The 17610-nt window shown below is 42.2% G+C and overlaps 1 protein-coding gene across 2 annotated transcripts in view; it reads left to right on the forward strand.

Annotated features, from left to right (window-relative positions):
- lnpep (leucyl/cystinyl aminopeptidase) overlaps positions 1-17610 on the forward strand; it is an 89209-nt gene that overhangs the window by 23479 nt on the left and 48120 nt on the right. For both annotated transcript variants that reach the window (XM_084323955.1, XM_084323956.1), the window contains exons 8-10: positions 5538-5676; positions 7259-7393; positions 8153-8273. In XM_084323955.1, coding sequence (XP_084180081.1) covers positions 5538-5676; positions 7259-7393; positions 8153-8273 — 395 coding nt within the window. The remainder of the gene's footprint in view (positions 1-5537; positions 5677-7258; positions 7394-8152; positions 8274-17610) is intronic.

A 17610-nucleotide genomic window follows, 5' to 3' on the forward strand; every position in this document is an offset into this window, starting at 1 on the left:
AAATAACGTTTATTATTATTAATATTATTAGTATTCAAACTGAGGAAGGTTAGGTCAAATTCGCCTTCGCGCAGAAAGAGCGAGCCGCAGTTTCCCCTCAGGTGAGCTTCCTCTCCTCAAAACTTAATTCGACATAAAAATGTTGTGACGGGGAATTTGAAATGCTTTTATACTTTTTGCATGCGGGCTAAAGTATCGTGCACGCTGCAGGGTTCTTCTCTCACGCACGCACCTGTTCTGTTAACATTAGACACATGGGTCATGTATTCTCTCTCCCCACAGAAACACGGAAACAGCTGTTTACCGCGGAGTTGCGTGTGCAGAACTGGCGTGGGGAACTTACCGGGGGGCAGAACTAGCGTACGTCAGTGGCCAATCGGATCGCAGGACGCGAACGCGGAACTGGAAATCCGTTGGTAAAAGAATAGACGCGGCCTGGCCTGCTTCTAAGTTCAGTGGCCTGACTGCATAAAAATAAAAAATAAAATCTTTATATATATATACATATATATATATTTTTTTTAAATCATCTGGCGACCCCCCCCCCCCCCCCCCCCTGCGGCGGCTCGCGACCCTCCTGGGGGTCACGACCCCAGCGTTGTGAACCCCTGGTCTATGTGACCAAACAACATTCTAAACACTGGAACCAGAAGTAGTCTATGAGACCAAACAGCATTCTAAACACTGGAACCAGAAGTAGTCTATGTGACCAAACAGCATTCTAAACACTGGAACCAGAAGTAGTCTATGAGACCAAACAGCATTCTAAACACTGGAACCAGAAGTAGTCTATGTGACCAAACAGCATTCTAAACACTGGAACCAGAAGTAGTCTATGTGACCAAACAGCATTCTAAACACTGGAACCAGAAGTAGTCTATGTGACCAAACAGCATTCTAAACACTGGAACCAGAAGTAGTCTATGTGACCAAACAACATTCTAAACACTGGAACCAGAAGTAGTCTATGTGACCAAACAGCATTCTAAACACTGGAACCAGAAGTAGTCTATGTGACCAAACAACATTCTAAACACTGGAACCAGAAGTAGTCTATGTGACCAAACAGCATTCTAAACACTGGAACCAGAAGTAGTCTGTGACCAAACAACATTCTAAACACTGGAACCAGAAGTAGTCTATGTGACCAAACATCATTCTAAACACTGGAACCAGAAGTAGTCTATGTGACTACGAAACAGCATTCTAAACACTGGAACCAGAAGTACAGAAGTAGTCTATGTGACCAAACAACATTCTAAACACTGGAACCAGAAGTAGTCTATGTGACCAAACAGCATTCTAAACACTGGAACCAGAAGTAGTCTATGTGACCAAACGGCATTCTAAACACTGGAACCAGAAGTAGTCTATGTGACCAAACAGCGTTCTAAACACTGGAACCAGAAGTAGTCTATGGGGGCTTTCTCACTAGCCATTCGGGGTCGAATCACAGCGCGATCGTACCAAAATAGGGTGTGATCGTCCTAATGAGAACGCTCCCCCCCCCCCCGTCACCGGGGACGCTGATTCGCTCCAAACCTGGACCGCTGGAATAGGTGGTTTCGGGTGCGCGCCAGTGGGAGCGGGGGGCGTGGTGTGCATGCTTACTGTAATGCTTTCATGCTTGCTTGATTTTTGGGCAGATAAAAACATACAGCAACAAGTGGACAATACCCACAATAACGATATTTATGGGCAATTTGGCGAGTTCAGACCTCAACCAAACAAGCATGTTGAGCCTGGCTCGCATTAGGCCTGGCAATTTTTTTGCCATTGCTATGTATACTATACATTGGTTTCTTGTTCGAATGCATTTATTTCTATAGACCAGTGGTGCCTAACCAGTCGGCCGTGATCGACCGGTAGATCAATGACATGCAATATAATTGACGCGAGCAATGGGCTAATGTTAGCTGCTAACTAGTAATAAATAGGCTAAGCTAACTAGCGTTAGCGTTAACCCTGGAAAACGCTCAAAGCGGACTCCACGACACCAATTCCATTCGTGAGAAAAGGGGGTGGGTTATATTGACAACAGAAGTTCAAATATAACTTCATATTTATTGGTTATTTGTTTCTTTATATCGGCATCCAGTTTCCACCACCGTGTGTTAAACTCTTCCTGTGTTGACGTTAGAGCGTGACATCATCGCCTACGGCAGCTTACACGCTCAAAACGCAAACCGTAAACAAAACCCGGAGCGCACCAAGACTGCAGTGTGTACGCAAACTAGAGGGGGGAGGGGGGAAGTTCGCACCCAATGTCGGAGTGGAGCTGATTCGACCCCGAATGGCTTGTGAGAAAGCACCCTAAGTGACTACCAAACAGCATTCTAAAATGAATGCTACTGAATGAATTTAAAGCTTGTCAAACCAAATTTGATAAGAAACTCAGATTTTTCAAACTACGTTTCAAGAGAGGACAAGCTTTCCATATAGAACAACTACAGGTCAGTAATCCCCAGCAATTCTGGAAAGAAAGAAATAAACTAGGCCCCAAAAAGAACCAGACAGTCCCAATGAAGATTGTATTGGACAACGGTGAATCATGTTTTGAAACTGAGCAGATTCTAAAAAAGTGGGAAACCGATTATAGTAGCCTATATGCTTGTAGTAGTCGCCCTTTATTTGATGATGGTTTCCTGATAGAAATATGTAAGTTAAAATGTGAAGCCGAACTTGAGCAATAGCCCTACAGGTTGTGAATTATTAAATAGTGACATTACGTTAGACGAGGTACAGAGTGTAGTGGACAGAGCGAAACTGAAGAAAGCTATGGATATTGAGGAGTTGTCTAATGAGGTCCTTAAAACTCCCCATCTGCTGAATGTATTACACTGTTTATATCAAACTTGTTTTAACACAGGCACCATCCCCTCGATATGGAACAAGTCCATTATTAAGCCCATCCCCAAATCTGCAAAAGCTGACCCTAGAGTCCCACTAAATTACAGAGGTATTAGTTTGATCAGTACAGTTTATAAATTATACTCAAGTGTTCTTAATAATAGATTAAATAAATACTTAGAATATAATGAAATGTTGGTGGATGAGCAGAATGGGTTTAGGGCTAAGAGAGCTTGTATTGATCATGTTTTTGTTTTATCATCGGTGGTGAGAGCCAGATTGCACGAGGGCAAGAATACATTTGTTTGTTTTGTTGACTTTAAAAAAGCCTTTGACTGGATTAATAGAGAGTTTTTGGATTATAAATTAATCTGTTCTGGTATTGATGGTCTATTTTATAAGGCTATCAAAAGCCTGTATAAGGCCCCATCTGCCTGTCTGCAGCTGAATGATGTTAGGACCGGCTGGTTCCCCACCCCATTCGGTGTAAAACAGGGAGATGTGCTTTCTCCTACTTTATTCGCCCTTTATGTTAATGACCTGGTGCAAGAAATCAAGCAAGCCAATCTTGGTATTCCAATAGATAATATAATCCTAAATATTTTATTGTACGCTGATATTGTTCTGTTTGCAGAAAATGAAGCAAATTTACAAAACATGTTGAATATTATGAGTTCTTGGTGCATGAAATGGAGACTTGCGATTAACAGTGAAAAAACACAGATTATGCACTTCAGGAAAAAACATGAACAGCAGAGTAGCCATAAATTTCAATTTGGACCAACGCCCCTGATTTACACACATTCTTATAAATATCTTGGTTTCACCTTTAATGAGTACATGAGCTTCATAGAAGGAAGGAAAATAATGTCTGAGTCAGCAGGAAGGGCGCTAGGGGGTGTGTTGATGAAATTAAAGTGTGCACTGACCTTGGGTTTTCAACATTTACACAATTATTTGATTCAATGGTGGGTTCCGTTTTATTTTATGCTGCTGGAGTATGGGGTTCAGATGATGCACCTGAATGTAATTCTATCCAGAACCAGGCCATAAGATACTTTTTAGGAGTCCATAAATACACACAAAGGGGCTATAGAAGGGGACATGGGGTGGGACTCTTGCTTGGTCCAGCTGCCAAATGGCAGGGTGACAAAAAAGATTTTTAATTGGGACAGAGCACACGGTCATCCCTGGTCAAGAGAGATGTCCATGATTTTTTCTTCTACTGACTTAAGTATGATTTTTATGAACAATCTGCAGTGTAAGGTTCACATAATTAAAACAAAATTATCAACAATCCATCAGGATAAGTGGAAGGTGGAGATTTGGAAAAAACCTAAACTTAGAAAATATGTTGCAATTAAAAATGAGTATTTTACTGAACCTTATGTAATGTTAAACTTAAAGAGAAGACGGAGGTCTCTGTGTGCCCAGTTGAGGTCTGGCACCCTGCCATTGGCTGTGGAAGTGGGTAGATTCCAAGGTAAACCTGAGGAGCGGTTGCGTGTTCTATGTGATCTGGGAGTGGTGGAGGATGAATATCATTTTGTTTTATATTGCCCTTTGTACACCGCTTTGAGGAGGGCTTTATTTGAGAAAATTCAAATTGTAAATCCGGATTTGTTTTGGCAGTCTGAGAGTTGTATGTTGAGTTGTTTTTTTGTGGAGGACATCTTCAGTTTTGCAGGATTTTTGGAGAAAGCATGGCACTTGAGACAAAACACACTATATCCTATATAATTGTATTTGAATTCCTCTTGTTTCTTGGTTTATTTACATTGCGTACAGCTTGTGTTATATTACGTTTTATTGTATTTTCTTATTCTTGTGGCCATCTTGGTCTACAGTATATGTCATTTGTCAAGTAATTGGTCAAGTATATTATTATATACTTATTGTTATGTGTCTTGTAAGCCCATATGGGCTGGGCATACACCTGTATGTAAGACACGAAAATTAAAAACATCAAACAAATCAAATCAAATCTAAACACTGGAACCACCAGAAGGTAGTCTGTGACTACCTTGAGCTGTACTGTATTGTACCCATTCTGCAATCTGTTAATAAAGTTTTCAATCAATCAATGAAACCAAACAGCATTCTCAACACTGGAACCAGAAGTAGTCTAATTCGTCGCTGGCGGAAGAAAACCTTGTAAAAACCTCATAATAATAATTTTATAAATCAACTCAGTAGAATAGATCATCCTCCATATGTATGTGTGTGTGTGGTTTTACAAAGTTTAAACAATGGGAAAGCATTAAACCGATCATCTGTCTAAACCTCGTAACTCTATTTGCCCTCAAATCTGTGTTAGTTTTTTTCATCTCCTGAAAAGTTGGGTTTTTGGAGTTAAGAGGTTTTCTTCCACCAGCGACGCTATGTGACTACCAAACAGCATTCTAAACACTTAACAATGTCTAAAAGACTTTCTTTGTCAGCCCAGAGTTGGTGTGTAGTGGCTATAACCCTCTCTTGAGCCACACTGGTGATGGCCGAGGATCCAATCCCATCAGAACCTTCCCTCCTGAATTCCTGTTTCCCGTTCAGCCTCTCCATTGTCTCAGTAAAGAAATATAAAAAAAAAAATTACAGGGTGCCAATCTTAAAAGCGTAGCATAGTGCAGCTTTAAAAGCTTTTTGTTATATTTACGTCGTTGAGTGCCCTCTCCTACCTATCGCTCCAGGGTCCTAGCTGCCACCCAGTTTGAGCCACTGGCTGCCAGGAAGGCCTTCCCTTGCTTTGATGAGCCAGCTTTCAAAGCCTCTTTCCTGGTTAAGATCAAACGGAAGCCTGGCTACATTGCTCTCTCCAACATGCCCAAGGTAACGTTTTACTTTGTATTCATATAATCTTTGGAATTTATATTTTCACATAGCTAGTAACAGGTCATTCTATAGTGTGCATGTTAATGTCATAGTTGGAATAGGTAAGAAATGCAAATGCTAGTGTAATGTTAATAGTGTTAGGTGGTTATTTAGTATTGGCATAGGCAATCGGCTCCATATTCACAAAGCCTCTCGGAGTGGGAGTACTGATCTAGTGTCAGATTCAGTCTGTTTGTTTGAACGAGGTCATGAAGACAAACGTTCCTGATCACTGATCTAGAGTCAGCTTCTGTTTGTTTGAACGAGGTCATGAAGACAAATGTTCCTGATCACTGATCCCATCTCTGAAAAGCTGTGTGAATATGGGCCCAGATCCTTGAGTGATCCCTGTCCTGTCCCTGACCTGACCTCATGTCCTCTCCTGACCTCTCCTGTCCTGTCCTGTCCTCTCCTGTCCTGACCTCTCCTGTCCTCTCCTCTCCTCTCCTCTCCTGACCTCTCCTGTCCTCTCCTCTCCTCTCCTGACCTCTCCTCTCCTCTCCTCTCCTGACCTCCTCTCCTCTCCTGTCCTGACCTCTCCTCTCCTCTCCTCTCCTGACCTCATCTCCTCTCCTGTCCTGACCTCTCCTCTCCTCTCCTGACCTCTCCTGACCTCTCCTCTCCTGACCTCTCCTCTCCTCTCCTGACCTCTCCTGACCTCTCCTCTCCTCTCATGACCTCTCTTCTCCTCTCCTCTCCTCTCCTGACCTCTCCTCTCCTCTCTTCTCCTGACCTCTCCTGACCTCTCCTGACCTCTCCTCTCCTCTCCTGTCCTCTCCTGACCTCTCCTGACCTCTCCTCTCCTCTCCTGACCTCTCCTGACCTCTCCTCTCCTCTCCTCTCCTGACCTCTCCTCTCCTCTCCTGACCTCTCCTCTCCTGTCCTCTCCTGTCCTCTCCTGACCTCTCCTCTCCTCTCCTCTCCTCTCCTGTCCTCTCCTGACCTCTCCTGACCTCTCCTCTCCTCTCCTGACCTCTCCTCTCCTGACCTCTCCTCTCCTCTCCTCTGTCCTCTCCTGTCCTCTCCTGACCTCTCCTGTCCTCTCCTGTCCTCTCCTGACCTGACCTGTCCTGTTCTGACCTGTCCTCTCCTCTCCTGACCTCTCCTGTCCTGACCTCTCCTGACCTCTCCTGTCCTCTCCTGTCCTCTCCTGACCTGACCTGTCCTGTTCTGACCTGTCCTCTCCTCTCCTGACCTCTCCTGTCCTGACCTCTCCTGACCTCTCCTGTCCTCTCCTGTCCTCTCCTGACCTGACCTGACCTGTCCTGTTCTGACCTCTCCTCTCCTCTCCTCTCCTCTCCTCTCCTCTCCTCTCCTCTCCTCTCTTCTCTTCTCCTGTCCTCTCCTCTCCTCTCCTGTCCTCTCCTGACCTGTCCTGTTCTGACCTCTCCTCTCTTCTCCTCTCCTGTTCTGACCTGTCCTCTCCTCTCCTGTCCTCTCCTGACCTCTCCTGACCTCTCCTGACCTCTCCTGTCCTCTCCTGACCCCTGACCTCTCCTGTCCTCTCCTGACCTCTCCTGTCCTCTACTGTCCTCCTCAGGCTAAGACTACTGACCTTGGCGACGGGTGGCTGCTGGATGAGTTTGAGAGCAGCAGTGTGAACATGAGCACCTACCTCGTGGCCTTCATCGTAGCCAACTTCACCTCCGTCAGCAGGAATGTCTCCAACACACTGGTGAGAGACCGTCCCCCTCGCTGTCTGTCCACTCACCTGGCGTCACGCCCTCCCTGCAAAGTCTTTGCATAGGGAGGGGAAGTCAACGTCCGTCTACATGTCCCATCCACCCGCCCTCTGAAGGTGTTCACGTGTGTTGTCGTGTTGTTGCTGATACATGTGTTGTGTGTGTTGTATCCATATTTTAGATGTACATGTGTGATGTGTGTTGTATCCATATTTTAGATGTACATGTGTTGTGTGTGATGTGTGTTGTATCCATATTTTAGATGTACCATGTGTTGTGTGTTGTATCCATATTTTAGATGTACATGTGATGTGTGTTGTGTGTTGTATCCATATTTTAGATGTACCTGTGTGTGATGTATCTATATTTTAGATGTACATGTGTTGTGTGTGATGTATCCATATTTAGATGTACCTGTGTGTGATGTATCTATATTTTAGATGTACATGTGTTGTGTGTGATGTATCTATATTTAGATGTACCTGTGTGTGATGTATCCATATTTAGATGTACCTGTGTGTGATGTATCCATATGTAGATGTACCTGTGTGTGATGTATCCATATTTAGATGTACCTGTGTGTGATGTATCCATATTTAGATGTACCTGTGTGTGATGTATCCATATTTAGATGTACCTGTGTGTGATGTATCCATATTTAGATGTACCTGTGTGTGATGTATCCATATTTAGATGTACCTGTGTGTGATGTATCCATATTTAGATGTACCTGTGTGTGATGTGTGTTGAAGGTGTCTGTGTACTCTGTGCCGGCGAAGAAGCAGCACACTGACTACGCCCTGGACACGGCCTGCACGCTGCTCAGCTTCTACAACAACTTCTTCGACATCAACTACCCCCTCAGCAAACTAGGTGAACACACGCACACACACACGCACACACACACACACACACACACACACACACACACACACACACACACACACACACACACACACACACACACACACACACACACACACACACACACACACACACACACACACACACACACTAGGGGATTTAGAATGAATTCTTATGTAAGTGTGGCCACATGCGCTCATTGTTATTGTCTCAACCAGTTGTAAATGCATGGAGATTCCCTCTTCCATTGAGAGTTTATTTATTTTTTTATTTGTATTTATTAACACAAATAGTTAAACAAAAGTAAAAAAAAATACATAATAACCATATTGTCTAGGAGAAGTTTAGAAGCCTAGAGGCTTATCGAGAACTTTCCCTGTTTTGTAAAATCAAACATACACAAAAACAGAGTAATGTGATTACATTGACAACGTGGCTGATAGGGGTGGGAATCACCAGTTTCATCACGATACGATATCGACTCTTTGGACAACGATACGATATTTGCCGATATCACAAAGTCTGCCACGATACGATTCGATTCAGGTGCCTGCGATCGATATGAGGCGATATTATGTGCCCATTTAACACAATCAGTCACATTTAGATCAACTAAAAAAAGGCTACGGAAATATCAATTGACGTTTTTATTTTTGAGCTCTTCCAGACATTTAAATGAAAAACAATCTATTGTTTTTAATACAAATAGACCTCCTGTTTTTATATATTGAGCTTTAAACTTTAAGTAAAATGTTTTGGAACTCACAACATGCAAGCTAAAACCCCTTCCTCTCCCAAACTTCCTACAATTGTTTTATGTTGCATGATGATCATTTATTATGTATTCATGTTTAAATATCAACATTATCTGTCCATCCTCAGTCACACACACACACACACACACACACACACACGCACACGCACACACAGAATGCCCCTCCCCCAGTCCCCCACAGAAAGGTAGACTGCCCCCGCCCCTCCTCCTTCCCCTCTCCTCTCTCCTGTTCTCTCACGGGTAGCTGCTTAGCTTAGTTAGCTTAAGCAACCAACGTGACGTTCATTTAGATATTTAACGCGACGTGGGCATAATAGGCGAGTCAATATATGGTTTAACCCCAAAAAAATGTATACAAAAGGTTTTTCAATGGATTCTGGTAGTATTGGGCGTGCTAAATAACATACTAAAAGTCGACCAAAATCGACCCCTCCGAAAGCAGTCATTTCCAAGATGGCGTCCCAGATGGCGCCGGGGCGATTAAAATGGCTATATCTCAAATTAAGAAAATGGTGCAAAGGATTTCTCAAGTGATTCTGGTACCTCTGGGCATGCTCACTAACATACAAAAAATCTAGGAAAATACACCTTCCAGAAAGGCTTCATTTTCAAGATGGCGTCCAAAATTGCGGCTGGCCAAGCTTAAAATGGCTATATATATGTCAATATAAAAATTATATAAATGATTTTGTCATTTGATTCTGGTACCCCAAGTACCCCTAGACATACTTAGGAACATACTAAAGTTTTAGGGAAATACACCTTCCGAAGAGGCTTAATTTTCAAAATGGTGTCCAAAATGACGACTGGGAGCTTAGAATGCCTGTATCTCGAATGGGAAAACATTTCTAAAGGATTTATAAACTGATTCTGGCACCTCTATACATTAATAACGAGCAAAATATCTAGCTAAATATATCTGCTAGGAATGCATCATTTGCATCATCAAAATGGCTGCCTGTAGCTTATTTTGGCTAAAATTAAAATTGGTTATTATATTCAACCTAGAAAGCTGGCTTTGGTGTTGAACACAAAATAAATGACCCACTTATTGTGGTCTTTAGGCCTACTCATCATCATCTTCAGGATCCTCTGGGAGAAACTTGTTATGTGGATTGTCACATTCATGAAGTTGACATGGTCCACAGACAGTAGTACAAGGTAGTCCATATTTTCTGCATGAGCAGCGAAGTGTCTTGCAGGCAGTGGTACAGTTACAATGAATGACCCTCAAGAGACTGTCTGGAGCAGCATTCATTGTTGACATGAGTGGGACAAATCTATTGTCCTGCAGGTTCCAGCCCCAGTCTAGAGCATCTATACCATCATCTGTTCCCATCCAGACCATGACCTGGTAGTATGCTCTACGACAGTGGAATTTGGTAGCAGATTCAGTTGGTGGTAGACGTTCAGGCGTTACCGTTGATGAAGCTGAGACAACCTTCTTGCTGAAAATGTTATATCTCATTTTTGCAAGCGAATCTGTGCACTTTCCACCAAAAAAGACAGCCATTGCTTGGCACCCAAGGTCATCGATCACATCTGTTGTCTGGTTTGGTACAGTGAATGCATTGGCACAAGCCTGAAGGACAGGATCCCCTTTTACAAGTTTTTGGAATGCTGTCTTTTTGCCAACTCCGAAGATCCGGGAAGTTGTGTCACAGCCAGTCACAGCATGCCAGCATGGATGAACAGCAACTGAGAACACACATCCTGTCCGAGTACTTCTTTCAAATGGTTTATGGCGTACACTTTAAAACTGCCATCAGCTTTCGACTTGTCTGATCTGAAATAAAGGCCCTTGCTATCTCTCTGTGCATAGTAAAGAAGTAAGACGAGGAGATCAGTATCTTCTCCAATCAGCGTCGTGGTGTGAAGAAGAGATGATCCCACTGCGGCCCTTACTATGTCTACATCAGCATCTCCAAGTGAATTGACCACAGTGCAATCCCGTTCTTTCAGTTCATCACTTATTGTTACAAAGGGTCAGATTAAACCGAATATATATACTTATTGCCTGAGATCCCATGTATAATATTTGTATATCGTTTGATATCCCTTGTATATTCTTTGTACATATACACGGAATATCCCTTTACCTGGTACAGGACAGACCATAATATTCGTTCTATTGGAAGCGATCCCCTAGGCGCCACGACCATACCCCCAATGTCTAGTTCAAAGTCACCGCTAAGACATGCCTGAACATGCCCGGTTGTGCGCAGTAATACGAGACAGAAATAAGGCTGGTACTAGATTATTCACCGTACGTATAAATACGGCGCAGGTGGATACAGCAGCACTTAGCCTAAAGTCAAGTTACCCTCAAACGAGTTAACCCAACGTTAAAGCCTTCATCACGAGTCAACGACCAAGTGAAGTGAGCAACCTTGCATCTAAATAGAGCACTTATAACCGCGTGCGAATAGGATAGTAAAAGTGTCAGAGCTTAGTGAAATAACGTCAAGTTCGACCTAGTTAAATGTGAAGTACCGTGCACCGGAGAATCTACACCGGTGAATGCAGAGCCTTTTCCGGCTGGATTATTGCTTTGGTACTGTGGCTGCTGGAGCAGAGAACCGTCTACCCCGCTGCTGTGTGGGATTTACCCGTGAGGAGCATCACTCGAGCCCGTCTCTAGGAGAGGCTGGCTGGCTTTCACCTATGCTGTCGCGCATACTTGGATTATAGCTGCTGCTTTCGTCTGCCGATCAAGGGAGTAATGTACCGCCTCCCGTAGCTGGAGCTTATTGATTCCCCGTTGATCCAGACTTTTGCATTCGAACATTCCTCTCCCCTGCTGGCTTACAACCGGAGGGAACCCCCTTAGTATCTCCAGCTGACCTACTAGTGTACCATATATAATTCTTATGTTACAGGTGGTATTAATTATCCCCTGCGTAATATGCTCATGGACTTACGCTCTTGACCTATTCATGCACATTCTTCGCCTTACAAGCGCAACTCTCAATCTTAATAAATAATGTAAGATAATCTTGGTGCTCTTCTAATAAATATTATTATAAACAGTACTTTCTTGTTAAGCCGTGTTATTGTGGGGGTGTTCATCACATATACCTGTGTACTGTATGGCCAGTAGTAATGTACATAACGCAGTAGTGGTTTAATGATACCATACTTATTCAATACAGTCAGGGAATTGTACCCCTCAGTTACACTTATCATGTGGATCAGTTTCTGTTTATTCAGATCTCTTGACAGGAACTCCTCCTTCTTACCTGAGAACTCTGTCTCAGCAGTGAAGTTGACAATGGGATGAATATTGTTTCCTCTTCTTTGATGTGTGTTGTCTTTAATGGATGGCCCATCCTCATAGCCATCAAACACAATGGTTGTAGCTGAGCCATAATGTTGGATGGTGAAGTCTGCATAAGTCTGCAATTTTACCATAGCTTTGTCCGTGCTTCCATTGTATTCGGTGAAGGAGTGAACCACCATCAAGAACATAATGCTCCGTTTCTGGTACAGAATCTAGGATTGCATCACTTGCATGATCACAGATCGTGTGCGCTAGTTGTGGTTTATCAGCTTTGCGGAAGACGTTTCCGGCTTCAAAGAGGGCAGGAGGGAAAGGACTGAGTTCGTAACGCATAACCTCCTCCAATGACAGCTCTCCAGTTTGGGAGACAATAAGGAAACGTTGAAAAAGAAGTGCAGAATCAATGATTCGATCAGGAGCAACCTTGATAGACGATTTTTGTCCAAGGGTTATGGCTTTATCCTTTCTACGAAATGAAAATGTGAATGCCGGCTGTCCGATCATTTTGTGCATGATGTTGCGTCGAACAGAGTCATAATCATGCACGTTCACTCCATCCTCAGCGACAACACCTGTAACAACATTTGTAACTGAGGGGTACAATTCCCTGACTGTATTGAATAAGTATGGTATCATTAAACCACTACTGCGTTATGTACATTACTACTGGCCATACAGTACACAGGTATATGAGATGAACACACCCACAATAACACGGCTTCACAAGAAATACTGTTTAGAAGAATATTTATTAGCAGCACGAAGATTATCTTACATTACTTATCAAGATTGAGAGTTGCACTTGTAAGGCGAAGAATGTGCATGAATAGGTCAAGAGCGTAAGTCCATGAGCATATTACGCAGGAGATAATTAATACCACCTGTATCATAAGAATTATATATGGTACACTAGTAGATCAGCTGGAGATACTAAAGGGGTCCCTCCGGTTGTAAGCCAGCAGGGGAGAGGAGTTGTCGGTAGCAGAAAGTCTGGGTCAACGAGGAATAAGGAGACTCCAGGTACAGGAGACAGTGCAATAATCCCTTGATCCGTAGACGAACAACAGCTATTCTCCGGTATGCAGTGCCGCATGGAGGAAAGCTAGCCAGCCTCAGAGTACTAGAGGCGGGCTCGACGGTGCTCCTCACAGGGTAAATCCCACACAACAGTGGGTGTAGACCAGGGGTCAGCAACCTTTTTGACATGGAGTGCCTGTTTGAAATATAGTTGTAACTAGTGTGCCTCAACAATATTCCATGCATCGTAATTTATTTCCTCATAATCAGGTCTTTTTAATGATAATTTTTACATTATTACATCATTATTGTTATTGTTATTATTAACAATATTATTATGATGGTTGTATCAACCCTAAATCTGAGTTGGGGGGGGGGGAATGCAATGCAGACAAACAGCTGCATACAGTGCGACCATTTCACTCACATTTGCCCATTCATTTTTGGACACATCACACACCATCGGTGTGTGTACTGTACGTGTGCTGTCATAGCTCCACCTACAGGCCTAATGGAGAACACCAGGATGTGAATGGAGGGTGAATGTGAGGTATATCGTGTAAATAAGTTTTGATTGATCGCAAGACTACACTGTAAAAAAATAAATAATAATAAGTTACCAGAACTTAAAAATATTGAGTTCAGTTACTGTGCATTAAGGTTTTCAGTTTTCAATCCATAATAAGTTAACAGAAAAATAAGTACACAACCACATTATTTCAACCTAATAAAACTATGTTTATTGTCATTGTTTTAAGAACACAAGTTGACTTGGTAATACTCACATTTTGAGTAAAAAAAATGGCTTTTGTGCAATGTTCAATGAAATAGAAAAATAAATAATAAAATGTGTTGATTAATCCCACTGGTCACAATGGTGACCGTAATAATGTTTTTGTTATAAGGCTCTGCAAATATTACTGAATGATGTAGCAATGTATTTCCAGCTAAATTGAAATAATAAATAAAGGGTCTCAATTAAATATGTGGTAGTAAAAATAACCTGTGGGAGGATTTCAACAAGATAAAACAGTGCAAAATATTTCACTATAATATTTAAAAAAAAAAAAATTATTTTGTTTTTTTTTATTTATTTTTTAATGCTGTCTGTGCCTATGAAAATGCCCCCGCGTGCCTATGCAGGCACACGTGCCTAGGGTTGCCTACCCCTGGTGTAGACGATTCTCCGCTCCAACAGCTACAGGACCAAAGCAAATATAATCCAGCCGAAAAGGGCTCTGTAGTCGTCGGGTAGGTTATCCAGTGTACATATCCACACGGTTCTCGTCTAGGGCTCCTCGGATGACGGCACCAGGTTAAGCCGCCCAGCCTGGATAAGCACACTAGCTTGGTACGATGAAACGTTGGTAATGCTGGTCACTGTAGAACGGTAGCCGCACGATACACTATACATAATAGACTATTACTTAATAATAGAATAGGTCGAACTCGACGATCCAGCGTTAAACTCTGACACTTCAGCTATCAATTCGCATGCGGGTCTCAAGGCTCTATTTCGGGGCAAAACGGGCCCACTTCACAGCACGTTGTATCGTGGTGTGAGGCTTCAACTTATTGGGTAACTAACTGCTGTATCCACCTGCGACGTATTTATACGTAAGGTGAACAATCTAGTACCAGCCTTATTTCTGTCTCGTATTCTTGCGCAGAACCGGGCATGTCCAGGCATGTCTCAGCGGTGACTTTGAACTAGACATTGGGGGGTATGGCCGTGGCGCCTAGGGGATCGCTGTCCAATAGGAGAACGAATATTATGGTCTGGCCTGTACTAGGTAAAGGGATATTCCGTGTATATGTACAAAGAATATACAAGGGATATCAGACGATATACAAATACTATACAATATATCTCAAGTAATAAATATATATATTCGGTTTAATCTGACCCTTTGTAACAACATTCCTTAAAGAAGAGTCTGGAGAGAAAGGTGAACATATAGCAAGTTTTGAAGTGATCTTCTCCAGGTCAGCAGCATCCCTTTTCATCCTTGCCTCTGTTGAATCCTTGTGCTGTTCTGATGTTGTGTATGTCTGGTTTGAGAACTCCTGCATTGCGGTGTTATACTCTGACAAACACCTCTTACTATAACAACTATAATGGTCAAAAAGAAGGCTTCAACTATGCTAGCTTGAGAGCTGAGAGTGCAAACACCTCTGTCAAAGACTAGAATGAAACTGGGGCTTAAATAACACTGCCAGGCCAGACACGCCCAGGCATGCCCAAACACAGGACTAGGTCAGAAAAGAAAAAGAAACTGATTCAGAAAAAGAAGGCTTCAACTATGGTAGTTTGGGAGCTGGAGAGTGAAAACACCTCTAACTATAACAACTATAATGGTCAAAAAGAAGGCTTCAACTATGCTAGCTTGAGAGCTGGAGAGTGCAAACACCTTTTTTAGTAAGCTATTTGTATTTGTATAGTCATTTTAAGCTCCTGGGCGCCAGTTTGGACGCCATCTTGAAAATGATGCCTTTCCGGAAGGTGTATTTTCCTAGATTTTTAGTATGTTCACAAGCATGTCTAGAGGTACCAGAAAGTGAAAAATCATAGTTATATATTTTTTTCTATTGAGATATATAGCCATTTTAAGCTTGATCTGCCGCCATTTTGGACGCCATCTTGAAAATTAAGCCTTTCTGGAAGGTGTATTTTCCTAGATTTTTAGTATGTTAGTGAACATGCCCAGAGGTACCAGAATCAGTTGAGAAATCCTTTGCACCATATTCTCAATTTGAGATATAGCCATTTTAATATCTCCACCGCCATCTGGGACGCCATCTTGGAAATGGCGGCTTTCGGGGGGGTCGATTTGTCGACTTTTAGTATGTTATTTAGCACGCCCAATACTATCGGAATCCATCGAAAAACCTTTTGTATCAATTTTTTTTGGGTTAAGTGCTTTTTTTTCATAGATTGACTCGCCTATAAAGGAATGGCGTCGATGCAAAGCATGTTAGATGCATTTGACCCATTGCGGGGAAAAAACTGCACAGACTTATATCGGGTCGCAAAATAGACGCTCTGTAGCGCTGTTCTGCTGTAATGTCTACACGGAGTTTCACAATACTGGGCGCCGGCCGATATGACTCGCGGGATTTTCAAAATAAGAGTATCGCAATATGAATCGATCTTTTTACGTTGCATCGATCCTATTTGATTATTGATAATAGATCGATATATCGATCTGGATCGATGTATCGTCCCACCCCTAGTGGCTGACATGCCTTGTAAGTTAACAATGATTGTCACGTGTGACACACACACACACACCAGGGTGAGAAGTTACAGGTACCCCGGGGCTTTCCCTAAACAGTGGTATAGGGGCGCAGCGCCACTATGACTACACTTCAGTGTAAAAAAAAAACAAGAAATTAAAAAGAACTCTGCTCCATGCTCTAACTCAGGGGTCAGCAACCTTTTTGACATGGAGTGCCTGTTTGAAATATAGTTGTAACTAGTGTGCCTCAACAATATTCCATGCATCGTAAATATTTTTTCTCATAATCAGGTATTTTTAATGATACTTTTTACATTATTACATCATTATCGTTATTATTAACAATATTATTATGATGGTTGTATCAACCCTAAATCTGAGTGGGGGGGGGGGGGATGCAATGCAGACAAACAGCTGCATACAGTGCGACCATTTCACTCACATTTGCCCATTCATTTTTGGACACATCGGTGTGTGTACTGTACGTGGGCTGTCATAGCTCCACCTACAGGCCTAATGGAGAACACCAGGAGAACACCAGGATGTGAATGGAGGGTGAATGTGAGGTATATCGTGTAAATACGTTTTGATTGATCGCAAGACTACACTGTAAAAAAAATTATAATAATAAGTTACCAGAACTTAAAAATATTGAGTTCAGTTACTGTGCATTAAGGTTTTCAGTTTTCAATCCATAATAAGTTAACAGAAAAATAAGTACACAACCACATTATTTCAACCTAATAAAACTATGTTTATTGTCATTGTTTTAAGAACACAAGTTGACTTGGTAATACTCACATTTTGAGTAAAGAATATGGCTTAAAAATAAAATAAAATAAATAATAAAATTAGTTGATTAATCCCACTGGTCACAATGGTGACCGTAATAATGTTTTTGTTATAAGGCTCTGCAAATGTTACTGAATGATGTAGCAATGTATTTCCAGCTAAATTGAAATAATAAACAAATAAAGGGTCTCAATTAAATATGTGGTAGTAAAAAGAACCTGTGGGAGGATTTCAACAAGATAA

This window comes from Notolepis coatsorum (genome assembly GCF_963971535.1).
Source record: "Notolepis coatsorum genome assembly, chromosome: 10".
NCBI classification, from domain to species: Eukaryota; Metazoa; Chordata; class Actinopteri; order Aulopiformes; family Paralepididae; genus Notolepis; species Notolepis coatsorum.